This window comes from Lacerta agilis, chromosome 11 (genome assembly GCF_009819535.1).
Source record: "Lacerta agilis isolate rLacAgi1 chromosome 11, rLacAgi1.pri, whole genome shotgun sequence".
Lineage (NCBI taxonomy): Eukaryota > Metazoa > Chordata > Lepidosauria > Squamata > Lacertidae > Lacerta > Lacerta agilis.
The window spans coordinates 44,706,116-44,725,540 of NC_046322.1; the positions used below are offsets into that span (position 1 = coordinate 44,706,116).

A 19,425-nucleotide genomic window follows, 5' to 3' on the forward strand; every position below is an offset into this window, starting at 1 on the left:
GAGTTTCCTATGCCAGGCAGCAGAAGGTCAGCGCTCTGTGCTATTGCAGTTCAACCCCCCCCCCAGCCGCCCCCTTTCTTCTTGTTTGTGTTCCCTGTGAGAATTAATATATAGGAGAAGATGCTCGCAAGAAGCGGAGAAGGAAATTGCATACCAGACAATCGGTAGGCCTAGACTGAAATAGAATAGGTGACAGATAACTATTTGCACCTGAAGTTGTGCTTTTGAATAATACTGGAAGGAGTCATAGCTTACTGAGAGACTTGGCATCAAGAAGGCTGCAAGTTCAGTCATTGACATCTGCAGGTAGGGTTGGGAGAGACACCTGTCTGATCCCCTGGAGATTCCCTGCCATTTAATGGAGATAATACTAGATGAGCCAGTAGTCTGGCACAGATGCAAGGCAGCTTATTGTGTTCTGAAGTTATATGTGGGGGAAAGAATAGAAGTTGATAGAGATGCTAAACACAGGGGGGGGGGAACCTTAGACCTTTGATGTAAGTACTGGAAGACTAAAAATATACCAGCTTTGGAAGAGGTGTTCAAATACTTTGTGGTGCTAAGCTGACACCTGGAAGTATTTTTAATTTGCCATTTCAAGTACACTTTCTCCTGTGTCTCGATTACAAAGTTAACACTGATTGTTTCTGATTTTAATTTAAGCAATATTTAAAGGGTAGTGGGGCATATTTCGAGAGCTCTTTTTGCAAACTGTCCACTCTTTTAAACAGTTAGCAGGTTGTGAGGAAAGGGTGTGTGTGTTTGGGGTGAGGTGTGCTGTGGGTGACAGCCCTAAAATGGCTGCCGGGGGGGGGGGGGGTAGGTGTCGCAACTCCGAATGAAGGTGGTGGGATGTGCTGCATAACACAAAATAGCTGCTACATCTAAAAGAGCATGCACGGGGGTGGGGAATCATAGGACCACGTAATCGCACTGGCATGCCCCGCCCCCCATCAGTGGGGGAAAAGGCATCCACACCAGCCACCATCATTCTTGCTCACAGAAACAAGAGAGCCAGTGTGGTATAGTGGTTGAGAGTGGTAGACTCGTAATCTGGTGAACCGGGTTTGCGTCTCCGCTCTTCCACGTGCAGCTGCTGGGTGACCTTGTGCTAGTCACACTTCTCTGAAGTCTCTCAGCCCCACTCACCTCACAGAGTGTTTGTTGTGGGGGAGGAAGGGAAAGGAGAATGTTAGCTGTTTTGAGACTCCTTCAGGTAGTGATAAAGAGGGATATCAAATCCAAACTCCTCCTCCTCCTCCTCTTCTTCTTCTTCTTCTCCTCCTCCTCCTCCTCACATCTTTCCTCTGTTCAAAACAACTAAGGGTTGGTGTCCAATTGTGTAACCCAGCAAAAAGTCGGCATGTTTAAGGGGAGATGGGTTGATCTATGTTGCAGAGGCCAAGCCAGTGGAAACAGGAACTGAGCAGAAAGAGCAAATCGTATCTCTCATATTGTGGATTTTTGAAGGGATATTTACTGAGACCTTTCACAGGCCCTGTAGGAAGTACAGTCGTACCTTGGATCCCGAACGCCTTGCAAGTCTAACGTTTTGGCTCCCAAACACCGCAAACCCGGAAGTGAGTGTTCCGGTTTGCAAACATTTTTTGGAACCCAAACATCCGACAGGGCTTCCACGGCTTCTGATTGACTGCAGGAGCTTCCGACAGCCATTCAGAAGCCGTGCTTTGGTTTCTGAACGTTTTGGAAGTTGAATGGACTTCTGGAACGGATTCCGTTCGACTTCCAAGGTACGACTGTACTGGCAGGCACTGGAGTCCACAGGCAGCATATTGGGAACCTCTATAATTACTATGTGAGGGTTTGCATTAACAAGTGCAATGTAAAGCATGCAAATGGTTATGAGGCACTGTGTTAACTTCAAGAATAAGGGACTTCGCCAAAAGTGAGGTTGAAGTGCCACGTTAGCATTTTGTGACGGTTGTATTTTTGCTTGGAACGAAGCTGTGGAAGGACTTATTTTTGTTTGTGTGTGGTTTCAAAACCATTTCCCCTCTGTATTTCCAGAATCAGTCAGCATGCTGAATGATGTGTTAAGTCAAATAGAATCCCAAGATGTCTCCCCCAATCCCACAAGCTACAGTGCATCAAGATCCTCTACAGACTTTGACCCTGTAAGTAAAAAATGCTTCTGCAAGGTACTTGGCTTGAAGATATTCCGTTGCCTGGAGCCAGGAAAAACTACTGTGACACATGAATCGGAAGATGCAGTGTACTGTCTCAAAAGGTCAATTTTAAAATGTGAGCTGGAGAAGGCACTGCTCCCCCCCCCTGTTCCCTTGTATGCTATTCCATAGTGTAAAGTAACATTTATGAGAACTGATTAGACTAGAGAATTTGCTACTTCTTCTCCGAAGAATCCAGACACTCTAGTTCTGCAGGTTTGCTAGTCAGGTGTAATTTCTCTAGGCATTGGTCTGTAGGGCAAAGTAACATCTCTTTCAAAAAGTTAAAAATAAATGGTCCCTCTGTTTTGTTTTGTACCGCAGCTGCTAAAATCTAGCGTCACATTTCTCTTTAAGTGTGTGTATGTGTGCAGCAAACATGCATTTTGAAAAGCTTGGCATAGTTTGTGGACAAAGATATGTGCTGCCTTAAGGTTATTAGTCCCTAATGGGCTGCTGTCTCACTGGGGAAAGGGGAAGGCTGTAGCTCAGCGCATCTGCTTTACATGCAGAAGATCTCAGGTTTACCGTAATCCCCAGCATCTCCAGGTAGGACCATGTATGTCCTCTGTCTGAAACCTTGGAGTGCTGTCGACAGTAAAGTGTAGACAGTAGCAAGCTTGAAGGAGCAATGATCTGCATTGGTATAAGGCAGCTTCCATTTTTTCTCTACAAAATATGACCATGGGGGGGGGCGGGGAGTGGAGTTTTGGATTTCCGGGCTGCCCACTGGCTTGAGAGCAGCTTCTCTGAGTTCAGGGAAGGCTTGAATGGAGTAAAAGTGGGGTAGTGAAGGCAATGCCCCCCCCCCAAAAAAACCCACCCCGAAGTAGTGGGGTGATGAAGACAAGCCACAGCTATGTTCTCCTTCACTTGGATGGAGTTGGAGGACCCTGTTTCAGGCAAGTGGAGTGGCACCGAGTTTTGAAATATCCTAGATTTGCGATACCCTGGAGCAGTAGTAGTTTAGACGTGCAACAGTTGTCCTAAAAGAGAATCGGTACAAAATATTTAACTGGCCCACGGAAGGGATTAGCTCTTCTCAATTTCCCGTCACCATTTTGAAGGTCAGCTAAGAATGATTTGCTGCGTTCTCGACTGGTATTCAGGTTGAGATATGTGTCCTTATATGATATATAAAAGAAAGGAGGAGATAGATACATTTTCTCACACATCCTTTACCTTTTCCCAAGTTTTGATATCAGTCAGTGGTGTGAAGACTTTCCTCTTTCGGCTGACCTATTAATGGTTGAAATCAAATTTAGTACGTTTGTATGAGATTTTCACTCTGCATGGGATTGAGTAAAAATTTTTTCTTCCTATTTATATTTCAGCCATACATGTGAACCCATAAAAGTTACTAGACTGTAAAACAAATGAGCATCTTATAAATTGGAAGCAGCGACAGGCGTCATGTGACACTCGTAGATGTTGTTGGATGTTCAACTCCCAACATACCCAGGGGTCAAAGATTATGGGAATTATGGTTCCACTGCATCTGGAATGGCTACAGATTCCATCTCTGGTTAATACACATTTGTGTTTATTTTATTTTATTTTTAGCATGCATATGGCCTGAGAGAAAATCCAATGCCTTCACCTTTTATAACAGCTTTCTCTCTTTGCCTTGAGGTGCTTCTCGTTCACCAGAGACAACTTGTTAATCACTCTGAGCTTGCTTTTGGTAGGAATGGAACATCTAAATTAATAATACTAATGTGCGCTCCTGTTTTCAATACCCACAGTCGCAGAGCATTGGCCAGAAGCTGCCTTCACTGTCTTATGAGTACAGTCATTTGCAGCCCATCTTGTATGCACTTGGCGTGGGCATGTCGACAAAAGATCCAGACCACCTGAAATTCCTGTTTGAAGGAAGCGAAGAGTTTTGCTGTCTTCCAAGCTTTGGAGTTATACCAGCTCAGTCCTCTATGCTCGGTGGTGGATTGTCTAGCGTTCCAGGACTTAATATTGATTTCACTAAGGTGAGTGTGAGCAACAACAATTGAATTGAATTGATTTTATGAATCAAACTGTTAGCAAATAAAACAAGCATGCATAGCAGATCCAGATTTAGCAACAGAGGGGAAAATTTTGGATATGCTAAAATCTAATGCATTAATCAACGGTAGTAAACATGGAGTCAATATAGCTTGGCTTTGAAATGAAGCAGCCTGCTTTGTCCTCATTTGCTGTTGCCTCAGATGATAGGTAAAGGTAAAGGTAAAAGGACCCCTGAGCATTAGATCTAGTCGTGTCCGACTCTCAGGTTGCAGCACTCATCTCGCATTACTGGCCGAGGGAGCCGGCGTACAGCTTCCGGGTCATGTGGCTAGCATGACACAGCCGCTTCTGGTGAACCAGAGCAGCACACGGAAATGCTGTTTACCTTCCCACCGGAGCGGTACCTATTTATCTACTTGCAATTCGACGTGCTTTCGAACTGCTAGGTGTTCAGGAGCTGGGACCGAGCAATGGGAGCTCCCCCCGTTGTGGGGATTTGAACTGCCGACCTTCTGATCCGCAAGCCCTAGGCTCTGTGGTTTAACCCACAGCGCCACCTGCGTCCCTGCCCCAGATGATACATTCCCTTAAAACTTTAGACAGTGATGAAAACTAGAACCTAGCAAGCCCAGCTGACTGCAACACATGGCAAATTCCAAATGCCAGTGGTAAAGAAATACTTATTACCTCCTCAACATCTCAACATTCCAATGTCAATCAAGATACAAAGGAGAAGCAAAGAAACTGAAAATAATGTGCTATGCATTTCACTTGCATTAGAGTAGGGGAACTATGATCCTTCCAGATATGGCTGGGCTACATTTCCCATCATCCCTCACAATTGGCCAGTCTGACTGGGGCTGAAACGGTGTGTGACTCTAGCGGTATCTGGAGGGCCTAAGGGAGTGGGTGGCGCTGTGGTCTAAACCACTGAGCCTCTTGGGCTTGCCGATTGTAAGGTCGGTGATTCGAATCCCTGCGACGGGCTGAGCTCCTGTTGCTCTGTCCCAGCTCCTGCCAATCTAGCAGTTCGAAAGCACACCAGTGCAAATAGATAAATAGGTATTGCTGTGGCAGGAAGGTAAATGGCATTTCCCTGCGCTCTGGCACTTGTCATGGTCCTCTGTGCACCAGAAGCAGTTTAGTCATGCTGGCCACATGACTCGGAAAGCTGTCTGTGGACAAACGCCGGTCCCTTGGCCTGAAAGTGAGATGAGCACCGCAACCCCATAGTCAAATTTGACTGGACTTAACCATCCAGGGGTCCTTTATTTGGAAGGCCACAAATTCTTCACCGATAACTTGCATCATGTTTCTCCTATGACGCATGAGAAGCCTGGGGAAAGTATCCAGAGACTTCAAACCTTCTTCTTTAATAGTTAAAGGGCAAAAATAATGTTAATGACCGCTCCCCACCTCAAATGGGGGGCACTTTTGTGGGGTCGCGTGCAGCCACCTGATCCTACACGATCCCCGGCAGTTCAACCTGGCTTCGCCTCCTCAAGCTGGATACCTGGAGGTTCCCGCCTAACCTCAGACAGTTAAGCAATCCCAGCCGGGGAGGTGTTGCCGGGGGAGTTGACCAGGTAGGGTTAGGACTGCCCTGCACACACAATAGAGGGTGGAACTTACCTGGGAGTCCTCAGTTGGCTCCAGAGCTTGATCTCTTTATTTTATTTTTAAAAGGGCAGCAGTATAGACTGCAGTTTTCTGACAGCAGTGCAAATGACGCAAATTTATGTCTTATTATAGGTGTTACATGGTGAACAATATTTGGAGCTGTATAAACCTTTGCCAACATCGGGTAAGACTTCAGCACACCTAATTAATGTGTGTGTGTGTGTGTGTGTGTGTGTAAAATCACATATATGGTGCAGCACTCTGTTGTTGTTTTTACCAAGAGTAATTAGTATTATTCTTCATGATCTCTGTACAGTTTCACGTGGAGTTTCTCTACCTACAAAAAAACAGCCCTCACCCCATTCTTTATCCAGGGAACTGATTCTCATATCCTCTCCCTTCAAGGGGAGGTTTTTTTTTATTGTATTATGCATTTGCCTGGGGCCAAAGCTCTGGTCCCACCTTCCAGCTCAGTTCTCGCTATTTAGTATGTTCTGCAATATACTTGATCCAAAATTCAAATCGTGCCATGCTATTCTTGAGCGTGTGGGGATTTGGTATTGCGAACTTTAGCTATTGATTTTCTTGGGAGGCCTGTGAGTATTTCTGTATTACTTCTGTGTCATTTCTTTTTCTTTTTCAATTTTAGGAAAACTAACTTCGGAGGCCACTATTGCTGACATCCTAGATAAAGGCTCAGGAGCGCTTATTCTCTTGGATGGTAACTCTCCTACTATGTGTTAAGAGCAAATGGGCAGAGAAATGAGTCTTTGAAATGGAATGAACCTTCCTTGAAGCCATCTCAGAGGAAGGCTTTGTAACAGCTGCTGGAGTCTTGTCTTGCCTTGAGGGCAATTTCAATATTATCTGGGTTTGCCACGCATCTAAAGACGTAGCATACATGAACTGGCCTCGATATTTTGCCAGCCTAGTTTAAAACCCCAAAGAGTGGTTAGTGTGCATGTTCTGTAATGCATTATAGGTTTAGGATATAAGAGTTCGGTTGTTGTTTTTCCAGAGTGAAGACTTTGTGGGGCCTACCCCTCCCCACAGCCAATCCCATATTTATTGCATTTACTCTGTATTCACATAGCTCGTATTTTATTTCAAATATCCCTATGCCACTGTTTAGTAGAGATTTCTAATGCAGCTTGTCATGTAAAATAGCAGAATTGCAGAAAATAGAGGAGCGTGGGTGAAGGATAATCTCAAGACAAGTGAAACAAGGCATATAACCAGCTTATATTAAAATGACAAAAGCCCAGGGAAATGAAATTGTCTGTGTATGGGCCCAAACTTAACTTCAGAAGGTAGGGGGACATGGAGGAAGACCCCTTAGAAAATGACCGCAAGGTTCAGGCGGCCTCATGCGGTTAATAAACTTGGGTCAGGGCAGTGAAAAGGAGGGACGTTTCAGTAGTTTTTAGACAGAAGCAAGGCTTTTTTTTAGAACTCATTTCCAGCACCTCTCAGGTGAGCGCCATTGCCATTCTAACTGAATGAGGGAGGTGTCCATGGTGAGTTCTGGCACCTCTTTTTTCTAGAAAAATAGCACTGGGCAGAAGGAATAGAGTAAAGGAACTTTTACTCTTCTCACCCAGTTCCCTGAAAATTTAAGTCAAAAGTTCTCCGTTGATTTCTTAGTTTCGCTCAACACTACATTAGTTTTTACTTTAGCATGCTGTAAACAGAGCCGCAGCTAATACCCTAAAATGCTTCTTTTTTGGCCTGATCTTGTCTAGTCAACACATACTCTGGAAAGGACCTCTTGTGCTATAATCAGTTCTCTGTCTTTGTTGTTGGAGCTGGCGGTTTTGGCGGGAAACGCTCATCTGAGAAAGCCAAGGTAATATGAGCTTTAAGGATTGGGCAACATGGGTAATTTGTGAATGAATTCAAAATGTATTTTGAACCAGGGATAGACAGCCTAAAGCCAGAGCATTCCAAATTGTGTGTCGCGACACATTAGTGTGTCGTCTGCAGTGTGTTGCGCGAACGCTCCCCACACTCCTCCCGGGGCTGGAAAGGGATTAGTTTAACTTCCGGTTTGCTAGTAAAACTGAATTACTGTGTTGCGAAATGTTGCATGTCTTAAAAGTTTGTCAACAACAAGAAAAGTTTGGCCTAAGGCCTGGAATCTGAATGTGACCCTCCAAATCTCTCTTGCCTGGCCCTCAGAACTCTGCCTAGGCCAACTTCCCTCAGGAGGGATGATCAAGAGCGTGTGGGATTGTGCGTTGAAACCACTGGTCCTAACTCTATAAGGCTGAGGTGTCTGGCCCACTCCATATCTGTGGGGAGGGGGTCAGGCACCCTCAATGTTGAGGGGGTGGAGGAGGCCAAGTGTAGCGCATCTTCAGTGGCCAGCTCCTTCTGAGCAATGGAGAGAGAGGAGGAGCTGCTGGCCATTGAAGCCTTGCCGTGCCGAGCTCCTCACGATGATGTGATGTCACACGTGCATGATGTCACACACATGGAATGCACGATGTACACATGACATCACACACACACATCGCACACATGATGCCATACGTGTGACATCACTTCGGCTCCCATCCCCCACTGAATTTTTTTCCAGCTCAAGTCATGCCCTCTCAATAGCCATCTCCTCCCCTTTTCATAAAACCTTCTGAGGCACGGGTGACCTGTTCATGCCTGGAGGACTGGCAGGCCTCATGATTAAGTCCTCATGATTGTTGTTGTTGTTGTTGTTGTTGTTAAAAATATTGATACTTATTCAGAGAGATACAAAAATACATGCCCATTACAAAATATATATTTTATAATCGGCTGATGTAAAACAACTACAGTGGTACCTCGCAAGACGAAAATAATTCGTTCTGCGAGTGCTGTCGTATAGTGAATTTTTCGTCTTGCGAAGCACCAACGGGAGAATAGCGGTTTGACGAAAAAAAGAAAAAAAAAATCGGAATTTTTTTCGTCTTGCGAGGCAAGCCCATTGAAAAATTCGTCTTGCGAGACAGCCTTCTGCTAGCGAATGCCTTTCGTCTAGCGAGTTTTTCGTCTAGCGAGGCATTCGTCTAGCGGGGTACCACTGTACTTAAGTCTAAAAAAAAAAAAGAACAAGGGCAGAAAGGAGAAAAGACAAGGGAAGGGAAAACCTAAAGAAAGAGAAAGAGAGAGAGAAAAAGATTAGAGAAAGATAAAGAAGAATAAAAGGAATTTTGGCGCTCTGCTAGAGCTAAATAGAGTATTCACTCCTTAAGATCCAAACACCCTATCTTAAACCAGTATTTTTTCACTCTTAAAATCCAGCTATGACAAGTTGGTTTTTTCTTTCACGCAAAAAGTCCATAAGAAATTTCCAATCCTTTGTAAATGTCAGTAATGGTTTTTCTCTAATTAGACATGTTAACGTCTCATCCTTCTCAGCCAAGTCCAATAGTTTTATCAGCCATTCTTCTATAGTGGGCAAGGCTGTATCTTTCCACCTTTGTTCATATAGCAAAAGGCAAGAGAAGTTCTCAAGCATCTTTGAGAGTGACCATTTCCACGAAGGAACATAGAATTGGCCTAGCAGCCATTGAAAACTGTATTCCCTATGCTGCTTGGCATTAAAACGTACTCTGTTTGAGCATCTGGGCTTGTAGTACTAGTCTCAGCGGTTTTGGCTGGTGGTGCCTGGCTCCTTTAGAAAGACTAGTCTCAAAACTGAGTAACATACAAAATAACCAGACATAGAATGTCACTAAGAACAGGGACATAGTGCTTATTTATCTTTATTTCCAGGTCACGGTGAACCCACCCAACAGACCACCAGATGCTACTGCCATGGATCTTACTACAGGAGATCAGGTAAATACTGTAGTTTAAAGGTAAAGGTACCCCTGACCGTTAGGTCCAGTTCCGGACAACTTGGGTTGCGGCGCTCTTCTCGCTCTATAGGCCGAGGGAGCCGGCATTTGTCCGCGGACAGTTTCCGGGTCATGTGGCCAGCATAACTAAGCCGCTTCTGGCGAACCAAAGCAGCGCACGGAAACGCTGTTTACCTTCCCACCGGAGTGGTACCTATTTATGTACTTGCACTTTGATGTGCTTTCGAACGGCTAGGTTGGCAGGAGCTGGGACCGAGCAACAGGAACTCACCCCGTCATGGGAATTTGAACCGCCGACCTTCTGATAGGCAAGCCCTAGACTCTCCTGCTAGCTATATATATATATATTCCTGTGAAGTTGGAGGTGTGGTATGGAGTCACCTGGTCGCCATAGGTCATAGGGATTTCAGGCAGGCGGGTGAGCAGGCTGATGGAAGAATGGTGAATCGCTTTGCTGCTACTCCTTTAGCTCACTTGGTTTCCATGCTAGCTTTTCCCTTCCAAACATGCATATTATGAAACAACTACATAGTCTACTTTCTTTTTTCCTATTCTCTGCACAGTAAGTGTTCTCTTCCATAAATCTTTGAGTAAAAAGGAAGTGTTGACAGAAGATCAAAACCAAGTCCAAAAGCATTTAAATTGTTAGCAGTTTGTGGAGAGATGAATGAATTAATTTCAGCTCTACAGGGGGACTTTCTACGTGACTATGGAGTTTAAAAGATCATCTCATTACTCTTTCCTGCCAATTATCAGATTGATGTTTTAAATCAATGAACAAAGAATTGTTCTGCTGAGGGATCAATCACACTATTGAAATAGGTGTTCAGTGACCCATGTCCCTCCCGACTGATACTTCTTTTTTCTTGTTAGCCCTTTCCCAAAATGTGTATTAAGAAACATTTTTCATAGAGACCAATGGAGAGAACCCTCAAGTGGTGATTTACAGTTTTTTTTTAAAAAAAAAAAAATACAATGAAGAAACTATCACTATCTGGCACCCTGAGTACAGAAGGAAATAGTGTGTCGTCGTAACACATGTCTTCTGTGATATTCTGTGTTTCTCCTAGGCAATAGGTTTGCGCTTAATAGAGCTTTAATTAACTTCAGTAAGTGACTTTTTTCGCAACTTGCAGTATTCGTGCTGGTTGTAAGAAATAGTGATAAATTGGGATTTTCATGAATATCACTTCAGTCTTAACTTGTTACCTTTGTTCTTTTCATTCCTGATTTTAATACTTCAGGACTTTGTTCTGCTTATTACTGCAATCAGACCTAAGAAGCCTTAACTGGCAAAATCTCTCTCTCTCTCTCTCTCTCTCTCTTTCTCTTTCTCTCTCTCTTTATGTTTAGAAATTAACTATGCTTCACGCACTGTAGTTATGCAACATCCTGTGAATGTATGGGAATATGCATAGTCTCACTCAAGTTGTGGTTGAATCTAGTTTTTAAAAAAAGAGGATTTTAAATATTGATCACAACTTTTCCTTTATATTCGCTATAAAACCACACCCAAGATTCTGTAAAGTGCAGAGTTTACACCAGCTTTGCTGGCTGCCTCAGACATGCTTTCGCCTCTTTTGATTCTTTTGCTACCTCAAATGCCCTTTCGTGGGGTTTTGGAGTTACACAAGAGGACTGGCCTTAATTCACAACGCTGCTTCTTGTTAATCTGGCAGATAATCTTGTGTGGGGAATTAATCCCATATTGGGCAGAAGTAATTCTATCTTGTACACACTCAGTAGAGTCCCTTGGCCTGCCACTGATTGCCAGATGATGGAAAAACACTGAGCCTTGGGAGAACATTTAGTCCCTTGTTCTTTTCTCCTTTGTTGAAGGGATAGCCATCCAGCAATTCAGTTCATCTTTATAGATGCCTTGCTCTGCTTCAAGTCCCTTACTACTACTACTACTACTACTAATATCCCACCCATCTGGCTGGGTTTCCCCAGCCGCTCTGGGCGGCATTGAGAACATATAAAAACATAATAAAACATCCAACATTAAGAAGTTTCCGATACAGGGAAGTTTTTGTAACAATTTTGAATGCAAACATTCCTGGCAAGGTCACATTTGTGTGTGAGAGCTTATTAGTAGTCTCACTCACATGCGCACACACCACACTTTTGTTGTGTATAGCTGAAAATTCAGGAAGTCCCTTGTGCGTGAAGTTAGATAAATTTGCACATTTTTAGGCAACACATGTCCTTTTCAGAATGCACTGAAAAGTCAGGGGTTTGTAGCCTTTCCCCCTTTCATGCTAAGCACTTCCGAATTTAGTATATGCAGCTATCTGATGTAGCATAGCGGCAAATTGCATAATCCTCAGCATATATACTCGGAAGCAAGTTCCACCTTGCTTCAATGGGATTTAGTCCCTAGAAAGTGTGTTTGAGATTCCAGGCTAAGAGTGTGAGGTTTGAGCCATGAATCCACTGCCCCGCATCCACCCCAATCAATTATTTTTGCCTCAACAACAACTTTTTCAGGGCCCAGTAGGGATTGCAGAGAAAATGTGTGCGAAGCTCTCCGTAGAAGTAGAATTCCTCCTCGGGAATGTAGAAATCAAACCGTGGACACAGTTTTATTACTTTACTCTCTCAGTCAATAAAAAACTTGATACTGCGGACTGCTTTGAGCCTATTTAATAGTCATTTTCTAATACGAGGGCCTTAAAATACGTTATCAGGGTAGCTCGCAATAAAGTATTGTATGCTGTGAAATAACTAATACAATAAAATAAGCTAAAAACCGAAATTCACTAAAATCAGCCTCTTGGATAGCAAATCAGTGTTTTGCTATCAGTGTTTTAAAGCCCAACAAAAGTTTTAAAAGCTGAAAGCCTGTTAAACAACAACAACCAATGCTTTCACTTGGCACCAGAAAGAAATTGGAGTGAGCGGGCCAGTATTTTAGATGCAGTCTTTAGGTATCAGAACCCTTTTCTGGGTTTCCTTGCTAAGGATTCAGAGTACCGACAAATACCTGTCTGGACCCAACTGGTGCTTCAGGTAACCTGGTGCTAAGCTGCAAAGGGCTTTAAATGCAAAAGCATTTTGAATTTAGCTGGAAAGCTCTGTTTTGGTTCTACAGCAGGGATCGCCAGCAGGGGCGCTTCTGTTGTGGATAACAACATTATGGTCTTTGGCCAGGGGTGGTAGAAGTTGTACTCTCCAACACCTGGAAGATGCTGCTTTGATTCCCCCTGTTACGCAGCAATTGCATGTGTTTATTGTTCTTGATGTTATTATTATTATTATTTGAATTTATATACCGCCTTATACCCGGAGGGCTCAGGGCGGTTCACAGAACAAAATCAAAACATAAAACCACAAAATATATAAACAAAATAAAAGCAACAACCCATTGACCCCCCCCCCAAAAAAAACACCATCCCACCACATTTTAAAAGGGCATTGGATGTCAATCAAACCAGCCAAAGGCCTGGTTAAAAACGTTTTTGCCTGGCGCCTAAAGGTGTATAATGAAGGTGAACTTCCTTTGGGAGAGCATCCCACAGACGGGGAGCCACTGCAGAGAAGGCCCCGTTCTCGTGTTGCCACCCTCCTCGAAGAGGAGGCACACAAAGAAGGGCCTCAGAAGATGATCTCAGGGTCCGCATAGGTTCATATGGAAAGAGCTATTGCGGCCCTGATAAAGGAGGAGATGTGTGATAGAAGTATACATAGTGTGTAGAAAATGATCAGAAAGAGGGTTTTCTCCCTCTCTCATAGTACTAGAATCCCAGGGCCATCTAATGAGGTAATAATAATAATAACTTCGATCAGGCATCACTCTTTATGTTGTGAAGTTATTATTTTGAGCCCTAATATGCAGGTTTCTCTGGTGTCTTTGTTAACAAAACTATTTGTTTCTGAGAAACACTTTCCTAATATGTAGCAGGCCCCACCTTCCCACTTCCTTGCAGTCCTTCATTTCGTCATCCATGATCCACAATAGCCATGATTAGAGGGGAACTTGCAACGGACAATCCCATTCAACAGCCATCCCTTTACGCCTATTAGTATCGGCTTTTGTGACAGCAATAGAGTTACTAGCACCAATAGAACCCAAAAGAAAACGGGGGGGGGGGGGGATGCCTCTGGTTAGTACTTGGCTGCATGTAGAAATGCACAATTAATCCAATTTAGAACATTGTAATCGATATCGCGGCCATTACTTTGCTGCTTCTCTTTTGTGTTGCTACTCCGAATCGAGAGATAAAGCTTATTTTGATGGCGTGGTTTCAAGTGCTTGCCTTGGCAGAACGTAGTGGAAAAGAATGAACCACTTTGAATTTATCTGAATGGGAACAGCAGATGCAGCAATCACTCAGGCCTGGAATATACAGATCATAAATACAAAGGTTTTGCTCGCGTATGGAATCGTGCACAGTTGGTTTCTGGAATAAATCTTAGACCAAGAGTGTTCATTTCATCCCAGTGCAGTGGAACTTGCTACCAGACTGCCGCTTCTTGCAGCCCAAGGTAAAGTGAGAAATCTTGGACAGGAACATCTTGCAGCTCGCTCCAATTCCTGTGTTAACTCTTTGTTTGTGAAAGAGTTGGTGCTGGCATGGGAAGTAGCTGCAAGTTGGGCTCCTCCTGTGTATTACGGGCCTTCTCTCATTACCTTGCAATGCAGGTTACGTGCAAAACAGCTTCCGTGCCGACACTTGCAGGCTATGAGAACTGAGAGCTGTTCTGTGCACTGGCCAAAATGAATTGTTTGATGGAGGTGACAGAGTTTTGCACTGTACCACTTTGGCCTGCCAGTTTGGAGACGGGTGGATTGCACTTTTCACTTCTCTTCCTGTATACAGGCGAAACTCAAAAAATTAGAATATTGTGGAAAGGTTCATTTCTTTCAGTAATTCAACCTAAAAAGGTGAAACTAATATATGAGATAGACTTGTGACATGCAAAGCAAGATATGTCAAGCCTTTATTTGTTATAGTTGTGATGATTATGGCGTACAGCTGATGAGAACCCCAAATTAACAATTTCAACTTTGGGGTTTTCATCAGCTGTACGCCATAATCATCCCAATTATAACAAACAAAGGCTTGACATATCTCGCTTTGCATGTCATGAGTCTATCTCACATATTAAACTCCAGTAGCTAATGAAAACAATTGCTTACATAAATGGACTTTTTCATGATATTCTAATTTTTTGAGTTTCACCTGTATTGTAAATGAGCATATCAGAAAGAAAATAAAGCTTTCACATAGCATTCTCCCTGGTGTGCTAATTTTACTACATGCTGAAGCCTTGTTATGCAGGGAAACATTCACTCTGAACTGCTTCTTTATAATGTCAGGTATCTACCAAAGATGTGTCATTTTAGGCTTTTATGCACCTCTTGCCTATCTGTTGTTGGTTACCCTTGCCCTCTCCCTTCTATTTAAATGCTGACAGTGGTAAAGATTATAAACTCCTTGGAGCCAGCCTTTTTTTCATTGTTAGTCCATTTATTTATTTGCTTGTTTGTTTGCCACCCATCTGACCGGGTTGCCCCAGCCATTCCGGGAGGCTTCCAACAAACTAAAACATCAAATACAGTAATAAAACATCAAACTTTAAAAACTTCCCTGCCTTCAGATATCTTCTGAAAGTCAGATAGTTGTTTATTTCCTTGACATCTGACGGGAGGGTGTTCCACAGGGTGGGTGCAACTACTGAGAAGGCCCTCTGCCAGGTTCCCTGTAACCTCACTTCTCACAGTGAGGGAACCGCCAGAAGGCCCTCGGAGCTGGACCTCAGTGTCCAGGCTGAACTACTGTGTCATATACACTGGTGGTACTATATTGGACCCCTTACAGTTTGACAGTTTTCTCTTCAGGAAAATGTCACAAAGATAAAATTAACATATCCACCCCCCTTCAAGTTCTAGTCCCAATCAAATTGACACACAATCTTTTTTTTTGGGGGGGGGGGCAAAAGTTAAAGATACAATTCTTTTAGTTGGGTCCTCTGCCCCTGAGTATCTGTGTTTTGTTACCAAAGTATTGCATGCTTTTCCAGAGAAAAAATATTTTCAGTATGGAGATAGATTGTATTGGAACACCTGCTATTGTGACAGACCCCACCCTACCCATTCATAAAACACTATATAAAATCAAAAAATCCTTCCAGTAGCACCTTAGAGACCAACTAAGTTTGTTCTTGGTATGAGCTTTCATCTGCATGCACACTTCTTCAGATACACACGAAAGCTCATACCAAGAACAAACTTAGTTGGTCTCTAAGGTGCTACTGGAAGGATTTTTTTGATTTTATATTTTGTTTTGACTATGGCAGACCAACACGGCTACCTACCTGTAAATAAAACACTATGTGATTGTATAACAAGATTGCTGTTTCCCTTAGTTTTGCCAGTGACCTTTATTGTTGACAGCAGGCAAGACTGAAAAATTGATGCCGACAGGTTGAATATTGCCTTTCCTCTTTTGATCTGGCAGAACTCCTAAATTGTTAGGAAATAAAACTTGACAATTTGTGTTATTAATTGGCGAGCAATCCAACCATATTATGACCAACTTCAGGCTAATGCTGCTAATCAACTGACTTTTGTTATGGTCTAAAGATGGATCGGTTTTTATATGCTAATTGAAATAATGTCATTGTTGGAGCAGTGCAGAAGTCAGAGCTTTTTGCATCTCTGCCTTTGCAAAGTCTTGTATTTTTTAAAGACTATTTACTTGTTGAATTAAGACACAGTTCAGAAGATTTCATTCCCCATATGGCATCATTGGCATAGCTATAGTCGAAGCATAAAGAAGAAGTAACCAGTTGGGATATTGTTAAGTCTAGGAGATTTACTAAATGCCTGTTGCCCTGGTAGGAGTTCTGTCCATGTGAAACAGCTGTTCTGTGCCTGCATCCTCACACTGGCTCAATCTCCAGAGGCAAGTGTGGATTAGCAGTCCATCCACCCTCCAAATGCAGAAGTTGCTGCTTATATGCTTCCATGGTGGGCAAACTGAATCTGGACTCATAAGCAGACAGGGTATGCAAACTGAGACCCACTACACTGTGTTCGTAAGCCAGAGTCAGGTCACACCAGCACAGAACCTATGAGTCCTCCATTGCTCTGTTCCTGTGACCCCATTTCATATGCTGATGTCTCTGTCATTGCACATGTCATTAATTGTACATCAACATATTCTGTATGAGGGTTTCTGGATTTGCTTCCTAGCACAGGTAGGGGCGACATAACAGACACAATCTCATCTTTTCTGGTTGTTTATACCGGGGATGGTGAACCTGCTTGGACAACTGCTCTCACAATCCCTGACAGTTGTTCATGCTGGCTGGAGCTGATGTGAATTGGAGTTCAACAACTTCTAGAGCCATGGTTCCCAATGTGGGGCACATGCCGCACAGGGAGGCAATTTTTTAAGGGGGGCAATTTGAGAATGAGTTATTAACAGTTGAAGCCCTTTTAGTCTTCCTCCACGTGAATAGGAGTTTACTTTTTGAATAATAATTATATGTCACGGGGGGGGGAGCACCAGGATTTTAGAGATGCTTAGGTGGAGCATGGCCAAAGAAAGGTTGGGAAACCACTGTTCAAGAGGGCCACACATTCCCATCCTTGCTATTAATAAACAAATAGAGAGGGACAGGGTTACTTGTGGAATGTCCCCTGAATTATCGATCTTGAGCCATGTTCTCACTGTGGAGAGTATCAGAGCCTAAAGAGTTAAGTGCTCTGCTGTGACGCACTGGTCACTGTGTGGGCAGTTCACATACGGGCTTTTGGTCTTTGTCTGTGTGTGCTGTTTTTCTTGGTTTCGTTTTCACCAACCAGAGCAGTCATGGAACTGAGCACTCCGGGAGAAGATTTTTTTTGTTTTTGTAAATAAACTCAGCTAGTTAAGAAGACAACGCTTCTGTGAATTATTGCTGTGCTGCCTTGGCAGTTACACACAAGTTTCCGCTGTGGCTTTGAACTCTGCTAATAGCCAGGAGTTGGCAGGCACAGAAAGCAAAGCAAAGCAACGCAAGCCTGCCGGACCCTAGTAAACGCTACAGATTGTGGAACACCCAATTTCACAATCTAGCACTCACAGCCTCACTGACTTGACCCTTTCGAGTCAGTATAACCTTGTAGTGTGAGTGTTTATGGATGTTAAAACTGTAGTTTAGACAGTTTGCGTGTTATCTGTCCATTTGACCCCGGAGTCACAACTTCCAAAAAGAAGGAGAGTTTCTGAAAAAGTCAGAAATGATGTGCTCGTAGCTCTCTTTAAACTTTGCAGCAACAAAAAGCATTTGTACTGTGGTGAAGAAATCCCATGCATAAGCTTGAGTTTTGTTCAGTCACACGTGTAATCAGGTAGCGTATGGGAAAGCGTACAGTGTGCATACAGACTACGGGCTGCCCAAAGGATCGGTCTGAGGAGTGAAAAGCAATAAGAAGTGACGTGAATGAATCTCTGAATGCTGAAGGTTTCTGTGAAAGTAACAAATACTGAAACTCTGTGGCTCTCGGCTATATTTAAAATATCTCCCTTGATTTTGAAGAAGTGTCTTTAAATATGACTTTGGTGCAACCACAAAGCCGTGCACACACACTCACGCATATGAATTCTATCCTATGTACAACAGCAAGCTCTCATTTTCTTGGGTGCTAATCCTTAGGTAACCCAAAATGGGCACTATCCACACCTGCGAGAGATGGCAGCAAGTGTGTAGAACCCTAATGTTTGCAGAACTAATAAAAACATTTTAAGACAAAAAAGGTGGCCTGAGCATGTGCTCAGTAGGCTGACTCTTTGAAGGGGAGCCTGCGGGGAAGGGAATGGAATGGCTGGCTGGAAACCCTGAGCAGCAACATTTTGTTGCAGACCTCACCTAAAAACAGAGCTCTGAATTCAGTTCTTTATTTAAGATGGACACAAATGGCATGTCTTGTTTTACTGGATTGCTAGTAGTTGTGAATCATTTGAGCAGATGCTTTAAAACGAAGGTTGCGTTTCTCCACCGCCACTGCCCTTCTGCCTTGGCACATTCAGGTGGGCATTTATTTGGGCACTGCAGTATGGAGGAGTTATGGGAAATGGTAATTCCATGCCCCCCCCCCAAAAATCTTGTCTTCAGCCTAGCCTGTCTACTGGGTCAAGGAACGCAGCTGTGCTGAGCTCATTATGTTTTATTATGGTGTCTTATGACAAACATCTCCTATCTGTGTTTTGCTTGCTGCAATTCATTGTGAGGTTCTTTGGATATTAATTGTTTTGTTCTGTGATGCTGGCCATAACATTTCTTGAACATTTCTAGGCAGTATGGAAAGAATATCAATTGTTTGGCATATAAATGAATAAAACTGTGCTCCTGGCAATGAAAAAAAAAACATGTTACAGCTGTTTTCAGTTGTTTAATGATTCCTAATATTTTTTATTTTTTTATTCATAGGCTGCTTTGTATCGCCTGAGTGGAGATTGGAATCCTTTACACATTGAACCTGGTTTTGCTGCCCTTGGAGGTAAGTTTGAAGGAGCTCTCTTTTGCTTTATTTTATTGATAGGAGTCACAAATGCCTTTTCAGCTTTTTCAGCAATATTCTTTTTTTTTAATTGCATTTAAGGTTTGAGAATTAACAACTGCTATCCTGAAATAAAAAGTTAACCAAATGTTGAATTTTCAGCTGGTAACTGGTATTTTTGAAGTATAGGTGGCTTTCCCATAATTTTGAGTTCTAAACCAATTATTTCATTATACCACTTTCCAGGTGGTAAGATTGCAAGTTGTAGTTATCTTTTTTAAAAATATAT

General features: G+C 43.1%; 1 protein-coding gene across 1 annotated transcript in view; it reads left to right on the forward strand.

Moving 5' to 3' along the window:
- Window positions 1-19,425, forward strand: part of HSD17B4 (hydroxysteroid 17-beta dehydrogenase 4) — a 70,260-nt gene that overhangs the window by 30,782 nt on the left and 20,053 nt on the right. Inside the window, exons 12-18 of the mRNA XM_033163746.1 lie at window positions 2,029-2,135; window positions 3,932-4,168; window positions 5,940-5,991; window positions 6,457-6,528; window positions 7,550-7,653; window positions 9,558-9,623; window positions 19,067-19,136. Coding sequence (XP_033019637.1) covers window positions 2,029-2,135; window positions 3,932-4,168; window positions 5,940-5,991; window positions 6,457-6,528; window positions 7,550-7,653; window positions 9,558-9,623; window positions 19,067-19,136 — 708 coding nt within the window. The remainder of the gene's footprint in view (window positions 1-2,028; window positions 2,136-3,931; window positions 4,169-5,939; window positions 5,992-6,456; window positions 6,529-7,549; window positions 7,654-9,557; window positions 9,624-19,066; window positions 19,137-19,425) is intronic.